General features: G+C 53.8%; 1 protein-coding gene across 4 annotated transcripts in view; it reads left to right on the plus strand.

Annotated features, from left to right (window-relative positions):
- The window catches only part of ADARB1 (adenosine deaminase RNA specific B1), a 115,716-nt gene extending 105,266 nt beyond the window's left edge, over positions 1–10,450 (plus strand). For 2 of the 4 annotated variants that reach the window (XM_044947714.2, XM_025292839.3), the window contains 2 exons: positions 5,210–5,344; positions 6,707–10,450. In XM_044947714.2, the coding sequence (XP_044803649.2) occupies positions 5,210–5,344; positions 6,707–7,107 (536 nt within the window). In that variant the 3' untranslated portion in view covers positions 7,108–10,450. Of the gene's footprint in view, positions 1–5,209; positions 5,389–6,706 lie in introns of all 4 variants that reach the window. The other 2 variants (XM_044947720.2, XM_025292833.3) reach the window with 1 other exon arrangement.
- The last annotated feature ends 764 nt before the right edge of the window (positions 10,451–11,214 follow it).

Here is an 11,214-nt window from a genome sequence, read left to right on the forward strand (position 1 = left end):
CTTTATTTTCTCCATTCTTCCTAAAGATGGTAGTTTATTTAACTTAGAATATGAAAAATATTTATGGAGTTTCCCTGGTGGCTCAGACGGTAAACCATCTGCCTACAATGCAGGAGACGTGGGTTCGATCCCTGAGGTGGTAAGATCCCCTGAAGGAGGAAATGGCTACTCACTTCAGTATTCTTGCCTGGAGAATCTCATGGACAGAGAAGCCTGGCAGGCTATAGTCCATGGGATTGCAAACAGTTGGACATGACTGAGTGACTAGCACTTTCATGTGAAAAATATTTATACAGTTACTTAACCGACCATGTCTAGTTTTAATGTAAAATGTTGCAATTCTAAGGTTTAAGTATCACTGAAGAGTAACCGTTGATTTTGATCTTATGTCGAGGAGTCATGGAATTGCAAAAGAGAATAATATAAGCAAAAACAAGACCGAGAGCTGATTGTGGCACAGATCATGAACTCCTTATTGCCAAATTCAGACTTAAATTGAAGAAAGTAGGGAAAACCACTAATCATTCAGTATGACTAAATCAAATCCCTTATGATTATACAATGGAAGTGAGAAATAGATTTAAGGGACTAGATCTGATAGAGTACCTGATGAACTATGGACGGAGGTTCATGACATTGTACAGGAGACAGGGATCAAGACCATCCCCATGGAAAAGAAATGCCAAAAAGCAAAATGGCTGTCTGGGGAGGCCTTACAAATAGCTGTGAAAAGAAGAGAAGTGAAAAGCAAAGAAGAAAAGGAAAAATACAAGCATCTGAATGCCAAAGAATAGCAAGAAGAGATAAGAAAGCCTTCCACAGCGATCAATGCAAAGAAATAGAGGAAAACAACAGAATGGGAAAGACTAGAGATCTCGTCAAGAAAATTAGAGATACCAAGGGAACATTTCATGCAAAAATGGGCTCGACAAAGGACAGAAATGGTATGGACCTAACAGAAGCAGAAGATATTAAGAAGAGGTGGCAAGAATACACAGAAGAACTGTACAAAAAAGATCTTCACGACCAAGATAATCACGATGGTGTGATCACTCACCTAGAGCCAGACATCCTGGAATGTGAAGTCATGTGGGCCTTAGAAAGCATCACTATGAGCAAAGCTAGTGGAGGTAATGGAATTCCAGTTGAGTTATTTCAAATCCTGAAAGATGATGCTGTAAAAGTGCTGCACTCAATATGCCAGCAAATCTGGAAAACTCAGCAGTGGCCACAGGACTGGAAAAAGTCAGTTTTCATTCCAATCCTAAAGAAAGGCAGTGCCAAAGAATGCTCAAACTGCCACACAATTGCACTCATGTCACACACAAGTAAAGTAATGCTCAAAATTCTCCAAGCCAGGCTTCAGCAATACATGAACCATGAACTTCCATATTTTCAAGCTGGTTTTAAAAAAGGCAGAGGAACCAGAGATCAAATTGCCAACATCTGCTGGATCATCGAAAAAGCAAGAGAGTTCCAGAAAAACATCTATTTCTGCTTTATTGACTATGCCAAAGCTTTTGTGTGGATCACAATAAACTATGGAAAAGTCTTCAAGAGAGGGGAATACCAGACCACCTGACCTGCCTCTTGAGAAACCTGTATGCAGGTCAGGAAGCAACAGTTAGAACTGGACATGGAACAACAGACTGGTTCCAAATAGGAAAAGGAGTACGTCAAGGCTGTATATTGTCACCCTGCTTCTGTAACTTATATGCAGAGTACATCATGAGAAACACTGGGCTGCAAGAAGCACAAGGTGGAATCAAGATTGTGGGGAGAAATATCAATAACCTCAGATATGCAGATGATACCACCATTATGGCAGAAAGTGAAGAGGAACTCAAAAGCCTCTTGATGAAAGTGAAAGAGGAGAGTGAAAAAGTTGGCTTAAAGCTCAACATTCAGAGAACGAAGATCATGGCATCCGGTCCCATCACTTCATGGGAAATAGATGGGGAAACAGTGGAAACAGCATCAGACTTTATTTTTGGGGGCTCCAAAATCACTGCAGATGGTGATTGCAGCCATGAAATTAAAAGATGCTTACTCCTTGCAAGGAAAGTTATGACCAACCTAGACAGCATAATAAAAAGCAGAGACATTCCTTTGCCAACAAAGGTCTGTCTAGTCAAGGCTATGGTTTTTCCAGTAGTCATGTATGGATGTAAGAGTTGGACTGTGAAGAAAGCTGAGCACCAAAGAATTGATGCTTTTGAACTGTGGTGTTGGAGAAGACTCTTGAGAGTCCCTTGGACTGCAAAGAGATCCAACCAATCCATTCTAAAGGAGATCAGCCCTGGGATTTCTTTGGAAGGAATGATGCTAAGGCTGAAACTCCAGTACTTTGGCCACCTGATGCGAAGTGTTGACTCATTGGAAAAGACTCTGATGCTGGGAGGGATTGGGGGCAGGAGGAGAAGGGGACGACAGAGGATGTGATGGCTGGATGGCATCATCGATTCGATGGACGTGAGTTTGAGTGAACTCCGGGAGTTGGCGATGGACAGGGAGGCCTGGCATGCTGCAATTCATGGGGTCGCAAAGAGTCGGACACGACTGAGCGACTGAACTGAACTGAAGTGATCCATTCATTCACAGAAGATTCTGTCCCATTACGAGATTCCCCACAAGTTGTACCTAAACAGATCCCCTTTCTTCCCCAAGCCACTCTTCCTGACTCCGTCCTCGAGAGGCTGTGGCCTTGAGTGCACCCAATGCTGGCCAGGGGACCTGCAGAACCGCCTGCACCTGCGCACATGTGCTTGGGACAGCTGCCCCAGGCCCAGCAGCCGATGAAACTGCGATGAAAGGCGTTCCCAGCTTGCAGGGTAGAAGCGGCCTGGGGGCAGAGGGTTGGCATCGAGGATGTGCTGCCCTGGGACACCCGGGACGAAGCCAGAGCTTCCTTGGTGGGAGTCCTGCCCACAGTGAGGCTCCCGTGCCGACAGCCAGACAGGGGCCAAGCGGGACTCTGGACTCTTGGTCTAGACAGACGTGGGTCCAGGCTCTCCCTGTACGCGCAGGCCCTTCCCAGAAAGAGGCTCAGGAGGCCATGCCAGCTGCCTCTGTTCATCAGCCAAGATGTTTACTCACAAACGTGAATGAATGGCCATCAAACTTCTGAGGAAAATAAACACAGAAGAGAGTGATCTATATGAGAAAACACAACTGAGAGAAAGTAATTCTGAGAACAGAGAGGGTGTAAGGAATAAGCCTTATTAATACGTGTTTTTAGTAAGTACAGAGATCACACGTTAATTCGAAGGTCTGGAAAGCACTTGTGTAACACATACTAAGGCAGGCAGCAGTGATCAGTGATGTGGTGTCGGGCTGCTGGTGGCTGCCGTGGCGGAGGAGCAGGGATGGGGCAGACTCTGGGGCCAGAGGCTCAGTTTATTGAGGGTTTGCTCACTCTGTGAGATGTCCGATAATTTAGTTAAAACATTTATGGAAAGTGAAATCATTCAGGGCTCATGTCTTAGAATGAAAAAAAAAACGATTCAGCAGTTTCACGGAGAAGGCAGAAACCTTGAAAAAAACCATGAAGATTTTCTCGGAACTGGGTCTGTCTGCCTAGCGGCTGTCGAGTCCCCCAGGCGAGCTGGAGGCAGGCTGCTGGGGAGCAGCGGCCCTGGGCACCGGTGGGGGACTGCACAGGGGACTGGCCTTGCTGGGCGGATTCTGCAGGCGGGTGCTGTGTACACCTGAGGAGACAGGCGGGTAGACGGGCTGGGGCTGCAGGAGAAGCCACCGGAGGCCAGGACCAGTGCACCTCTGCTCTGTGTGTGCGGTGATTCTCCACTCGGCCCCACCGGGGGCTCTCACCCCTCCCGTGAGGCTCTTCACTGCCTCTGGGAGGAGGGCGTGCAGCCAGTCAGGCAGCTGGACCCCCCGCGTGGGGCTTGGACAAAGCCCTCAGAGGTGGCCACTGTAGCCAGGAGGACTTGTGAGTCAGAACGATTAGCAGGGCCAGGCAGTTCTGTGGGCAGATGACTCGAGGGGACGTGTACCTCTTATTCTGTACTCTTTCCTGGGGACAAATCATCATTTTTCAAGTGTTCACTTGCTGACCTGAAGTCAGCCTGGCAGTCACCTCAGAAGGGCAGGTGACCCAGGGTGGAGTGCTCCCAGCACGAGCTCCTTTCCAGTGCCCAGTACCTATCCTCTGCTGTGGCAATCCCGCCCTCCCCCGCCGACTACCTGGGGAAGACATACTGGGCAGCCAGCCCGGGGGTTCCATTGTGGGGTCTGTGTAAAAAACCCGGGTCTTCAGGAAGCTCCACCCAGTACTATCCAAGTGTGAATTCAGACGCCAGCACCCACCAGGCAGTGGAGGGGCAAAGGGGAGGCTGAGCACAGTGGGCACCCACTCCTCCCCTGCATGTCTGGGGGAGGGGGCAAGGACATCACATTGAACACATATTGTCCCTTGAAATGAATCCCTGAGATTGGTGGCCTGTAAGCATGAATTTTCCCTGTTCCTTCTCATGCTGCTTTGCCCTGAAGAAGTGAGGCTTCTGAGTGAGGCCTGGGTGCCATGGGCTGCCTGGACCTGCTGCCCTGGCTTTAACACTCTGTGCAAGGGGGAGGAGGTGGTCACCAAGAGTGAGGAGCCCCGGGGGAGCTCCCTGAGGTCCGGTACTGCCACCGTAAGCCAGCTCTTGTTGCAAGCACTCTGGCCTGTGTCTGGGTCCATGGGGTTGCGTCACTCTGCCCATGGTGGGCACCTGCATTCAGTCCCCAGTGACCCGAGGGCATCCACCTGTCAGCTCCACAGCACAAGCCTCTGGCTGGTTAAGACAAGAGACTTGTACCCTGCTGAGAAGGCACCGACATTCGCTAAGAGGCGAGTTTGCTGGGTCTTGAGTGTCATGCGTGTGGGGAGGGATCTGAACCTGCCTGGCCCTGGCGGAAGGGCCCAAGCACAAACATGCTGAGGTGCACAGCCACATGGCCCCTGAATTAACCTGGAAACAGAGCCCATCTGCTCCTGGATGTCAGCAGTTTTGGCCCCAAGGGAACTCAGTGCATGAAGTCTCAGGTTTTGGGGTTTCTGTGGACCTGCTTGCCTCCCCACAGGGGCGAGTTTCTGAGCTGCATCACTGGACCGAACTGAGCTGCTGGGAGGGCGGATGTGCCCGGCTGACGACCGTCAGACCTGTCCCCACAGCACCCGTGTCACTTTCCCCTTCTCGTTCCATTCCAGGCATCAGCAACGCGGAGGCGCGGCAGCCAGGGAAGGCCCCCAACTTCAGCGTCAACTGGACGGTGGGCGACTCGGCCCTTGAGGTCATCAACGCCACCACGGGGAAGGACGAGCTGGGCCGCGCCTCACGCCTGTGTAAGCACGCCTTGTACTGTCGCTGGATGCGTGTGCACGGCAAGGTACTGCCCAGACCCCCGCTCACGGCCGCCCTCCCTGTGAGGCGCCCAGACCCCCCCCACCCTGTGAGACGCCCAGACCCCCCAGCTCATGGCCACCCTCCCTGTGAGGTGCCCAGACCCCCCTGCTCACAGCCACCCTCCCTGTGAGGCGCCCAGACCCCCGCACTCATGGCCTCCCTCCCTGTGAGGTGCCCAGACCCCCCCACTCACGGCCACCCTCCCTGTGAGGCGCCCAGACTCCCACCCGCTCGCAGTCACCCTCCCCTGTGAGGCGCCCACACCCCCATCCGCTCGTGGCCACCCTGCCCTGTGAGGTGCCCAGACCCACCCCGCTCGCGGCCACCCTGCCCTGTGATCCCTGTGAGGCGCCCAGACCAGCCCCCCCCCCCCGCCCTGTGAGGCGCCCAGACCCCCCCCGCTCGCGGCCACCCTCCCTGTGAGGCACCCAGACTCCCGCCGCTCGCGGCCACCCTCCCTGTGAGGCGCCCAGACCCCCACCCGCTCGCGGCCACCCTTTCCTGCCTCCTCAGGCTGCTCTCAGCTGGCAGTCAGGCCCTGCCTCCTCAGATCCAAAGCAGGCTCAGCCCGTAACCCCCGGCCCCCACGCCCATATGAACCCAGGACTCAGCACCCCCTCCACTTGGCCCCCCACCAGCTCTGCCTGGCAGGCACTCCCCCTCACTGCAGATTCCTGGGCCCTGCAACCTGGGGCTGCCCTGAGTTCACTCAGCCCTTCAGGAAGCCTCTTAAACCTGTTGATTTTGAGGTTTGGTTTGGAGTTAGAGGGTTTTTACAGCAACAGGTCCCCTTTTCCCCAGATAAAATCTTCTCTAGTGGATCCGTATGTGACCAGTTTTCACCTATTACATCGAGTTAGAAACTTTTATCTGTGATGGACAGAAGTTGCCGTGTCCATGTGGCAAGAGGGTCACCACACGGGCAGCCTCACAGCAGCTGCCCTCCCTGCAGATCCTAGCTGCACAGAAGTGCGTTGGCCTCACGGGCCGAGGCACAGAGTTCTCTGTGACCAAACAGCAGAGTGGTGTTTGCTCAAGACCTGAAAGTGTTGGTGTATCATTTGAGTCCCCTGCTCGTGGGTCGCCAGCAGCCCGCCTGTTTAACTGCGAAGCCGCCACTGGGGCTGAGGACGCGGCGCACGGGGGCGTCTGGCATGGCTCTGTGTGATGTGGTCCTCGGGGTCAGTGGGGTCCCCCAGAAGCAGCACAGGCTGAAATGCTGCTCTTTGAACATGGTCCTGGATTGTGTTTTCCCCTGTAACGGCTTGAACAGCTGCACTTGCCTTTTTGTCTTTTCACAGGTTCCCTCCAGCTTACTGCGCTCCAAGATCACCAAACCCAACGTGTACCACGAGTCCAAGCTGGTTGCCAAGGAGTACCAGGCTGCCAAGGCCTGTCTGTTCAGAGCCTTCATCAAGGCCGGGCTGGGCGCCTGGGTGGAGAAGCCCACGGAACAGGACCAGTTTTCACTCACACCCTGACGGCGTGCAGCGCAGCCCCAGCCTCACAGCGGGGCTGGGGCCGGTGTGGGTGTGCGGGCGCCGTCCTGGGGGCAGGCGTGCGGTTCGGGGCAGGGGTGGGGTGGTGGGTGTGGGCTCGGGGTCCCGGTCCCCACCTGCATCGCAGCAGCAGCGTTTCCCCTCTGAGTCATCCAGTGACTGCTTTCAATCTCAGTTTACGTTTAGAAATTGAGTTCTACTAAGTAGGGCTTCCTGAAGTTTAGGAAAATAGAAATTACTTTGTGTGAAATTCTTGAATAATTTATTCAGAACTAGGAATGTGGTTTATAAAATAAGAAATAATTATGCCAGGTCACTCTTATGCCACATCGTTTAAGTGCAAAGAGGCATTTCCATATGGAGGGCACTAGGAAGTAGCGAGGAAGCTAGCCTAAGGAAACCGTCCCTGTCTGCCCGTGGCCCCTTCCCCCACAGTCTCTGCCCTCCCACAGAGGCCGATCTGCAGCACGGTGATCTGCTGGGTGGCCCCCGGGACCATGGCCCAGGTCCTGCAGCCCCCTCTTCTATAAGCTTCTGTACCCCTTGTTGGACCATATCCTGGAAAACCTCTCCGTAATCACAGGTCAAACATGGCCGGTGAGCCTGGCCCTTCTCTTGGGTTTTTTAAGCAGTGTTTAACTCTTAAGGACCAGAAGGAGTCTGCAGGCCGACCGCACAATAAATGGCCTAGGATTCCCTCTGGTCCCTCCTCTGAATCATGCGGATGTGAACGACCGTCCCAGAATCCTCGCAGGATGGAAATAGGATGAATTGCATAGATATTCACTCTTGGAAAATGCCACTGAGGGCATATTTTTAAATTATTCTTTCCCACTTTATCAAAGACATGTGTTTGAAATATAAGAAGTGTTCAGGCTGAAAGCTAGCGAGACAGCGTGTCGCTCACATGGTCTCGACCGGGGTCGGGTGTTGGTGTCACGGCAGGGAAGGGGTGGTCTGGCGTCTGGGACACCCGGGACATGGGCCAGCACCCCACTGTGCAGGGACGAGCCCAGGCAGGCCGAGCCAGCGAGTCTGGGGTCGGGGCGGGCGGAGGGGCCTTGGGAGGCCATCCCCACTGAGCACAAAGTCCACACTGACTGCCTCCTGCTTCCTCTCAGGACCCCGGAGGAGCTTCCCGCCCTTTGTGGGGTCAGTGCCAGTTCCTGGTCTTGGGGTGCTGTGGGTGAGAGGGCAGACCCCACTCCCCAGCCGAGTCCAGGAGTCAGGCTGTATGCCCAGGGGGCATGTTGGGGGGTGGATGGTGTCCTCTGTGGACTTAATAAGCAGGAGCTGGGTGGCCCTGGCCGTGACCCTTGTGCTCAGGGTGGGAGGTGGGGCTGAAGAGGGCTGGCCTCCAGGTGTCTCCTTGCACCACAGAGACATGAGATGGTGTGCCCTGTGGGTGCATGCTGAGGGTGCTGTCCACACACAGGAGCTGACCGGGTTAAAGGACAGATCTTTGTCCTTTGAGACCCACACCTCCCTCTGCGGAGCGTGGCTTAGCCTGACCCTGCCAGCACAGGGGCTGGCGGGGCCTGCACACTCAGAAAAGACATCTGTGGGCCCCTGCATTTGTATTCTCGTCTCTATAGATGGTATTTTTTTCTAATGGGGAGTGGAAGATGGACTTAGTTTTTTAAAAATACGTGGATTTTGGTTACAAAGTCTAGAGGAATGGTGTTGCGCACACACAAGCTACCCTGCACGCCTGACCCCTCCCCACCCCCACCCCAGATAGTTGAATGCCTTATGTGCGGCTCCCCAGGGCCTCAGCTGGGTGCCGCTGCCTCTCCCAGGCGGATCTGTGCCACCGGGCAGCACGGGCCTGGCACAGGGCTCCCGCCCCAAGAGTGCTCAGGCCTCGGGAGATGCTGGGGGGAAGGTGGCCAAGGTTCACAGGGGTAGGGGTTCAGGGAGCCCTGGGTGGGCAGGACCCCTGTATGAGGCCAGGGGGAGTCGAGCCAGGGCAGGAGGCCAGCCCTGCTCCTGTAACAGGACAGCTGGACGCTGCTCATAGGCAGGAAGTCTCCAGCCCTATCATTCTGAGTGCGGCCAGTCTCCTCCATCTGTGTGTCTGTCTGTAGGCAGGAAAAGCAGGGCAAGCACCCCTTCAATCCCCAAAGAAATCAGGGAGCCCAGCATCTTACACACCCCTCCCAGATGCCCACATGGTGTTACCATGGAGCTGTTCCCTTGAGGAGTCCTTTACATCTAGGGTTCTTAATCTGGGCTTTAGAAACAGAGATTTGACAAAACCAAGAACTTGATCTTTTGAAAAAAATCTTACATTTTTGAGGATAGCTTGACCAGCGGGGATGGGAGGGGCTCTGTTTTGACTTGTTGGCTGAGCCTGGAGTGCTAATTCTGCCAAGACACTGGCCCCTCTTCAGTGCCCAGCCCAAGGGGCAGCTGTCCTGTGTTGTAGAAAAGTGAGCCAGGGCTCATGGGGGTGGGGCCAAGGCAGGCCCCCATCCTGGGTTCTCCAGCCCTCACCCCTGCTTGGGGTCAGGACACTGTACTCCTCCCTGCTGGTTGACTCTGAGTCTTAAAGGGGCTTTTCTTTTGTGTTTTGGAGATTTTTATTGTGATCAAAACGAATTACTTTTATTTTAAAATGTACAAGCCAGCATTGTGTGAGATACACACTTCTCTGGAATTTGTTTCCTTGGAATAGTTTTGTTGCCCTCCAGACTGCAGAGCCCTTACTCTCCTCGTCTCGGGGCCGAGCCCCTGGGTCTCCTTGCTGGGCATGTCCCAGGGGCCACCGCCTACCCCTTTCCTCAAAACAGATGAAAAGGATGGATGTTCAGCGTTTCCAGAATGCCTCACACCAATGTGTAAGGTCTGCCCCAATCATCACTTTGATCCGGCCTGAGAAATAAAGTGAGCTGGCACTCCCATCTCTAAATTCTTTGAAATCGGTGAATCTCTCAGAAGGTTTATTTTTCATCAAACCTATGCAGATGGTAAAAGCAGAGCGTGACTGTGTGGGTCCAGCTTTGTGAGTCCTGGGACCATCCCTCCCTCAGCAGCAGCCAGCCCGGGGTGCTGGGTTTTGTGTCCCCACGACTGGGAGCGGGGGTGGGCACTCTCACTTAATCCCGACTCTGAGCTCCTGTTCCTGGCAGCACGTCTGCACCCCCTCGCTCAGGGTCTGGAGGGACGAGGCTCCCCGCCCTGCCCCCCCAGCCAAGGACTCGTGTTTTGGCCACAGCTTGTGCCCGCAGTGCATCGGGCGCAGCCGTGAGCAGTTTAAGGCGGTCTGTGGAGTGAGCCCCGAAAACGGTTTGCTTCTCCGACTTTGGGTTCTATGCTTTTAATTTTGTTCTAGAGTTCAGACACCTTCTATGAATGTAACTCAGCTGAGAACACTGTCACTAGGGCTCAGCCCTTGGTGTCCCCACGTCTCCACTAATGTCCAGGCCACACGTGACCCCCGCATGAGCTTCCTCCTGCACTGAGACCAGCCAGAACCGAGCATGAGACGCTGTCACTCAGACAGAGGGCATGAGATGTTCTCAATAAAACCATGTTTCACCACCACAGCCTTGCCCAGACTCTCTCTCCTCCTGGGTGTCCCCCTTCTTGCTCGGGAAGACGTGTCAGGAGCAACACCTGCTGGGCCGCTGCAGCTGGGCCCCACTCCCCGCCTGTGTCTGCTCTGAGCACCTGCCCCGGGGTCAGCCCTCCGAGTCCAGTCCCCAAGTTCAGGGCAGAGGAGTGGACACTGCACAGCTGCCCTGCTCCTACCCTGTCTGTTGGGGAGGGGGGGGACATGAGCCCATGTGGTAGGAGGCATGTGGAGGGACGTGGATGGGGCAGCAAAGGGGGGCCACACTCCAGGGTGGTGCTGACAAGACCATCTGGGTGTTGGGGCCATGAGGTAGCCCCCTGGTCGCAATAATGTTCAGGCCTGGTGTTTTGGAAGGATGTTCCCAGTAGAGTGGAAAACTGGCTGTAAAGCTAGTGTTAAAGTTCACAGTTGTGGAGATGCTTCATGGAAGGAGGGTACGCACAGAACAATCTGAAAGGACTGAGTCTGGTCACCGTGCGTGGATGACGGGATAGGAAGTTGTTTTCATTTGATTTTCCTTTTTAAAAAATCTACCTTTGTCCAGCATTCCTACAACGACATGAAAAGCAAATAGGAAAAGTTTTTGGAAAGTGAACAGTCCCATGCAAATAAAAAGCAGCACTGTTAGAGACAAGTGGTTTGCTCTCTTTCGCGTCAGTTTTCATTGTTTCCATTTCTTTCCCCACAATAAAAGCAACGTTCGAATGAAGGTATGTGTCATCAGAAAGACCAA

Source organism: Bubalus bubalis, chromosome 1 (assembly GCF_019923935.1).
Source record: "Bubalus bubalis isolate 160015118507 breed Murrah chromosome 1, NDDB_SH_1, whole genome shotgun sequence".
Lineage (NCBI taxonomy): Eukaryota > Metazoa > Chordata > Mammalia > Artiodactyla > Bovidae > Bubalus > Bubalus bubalis.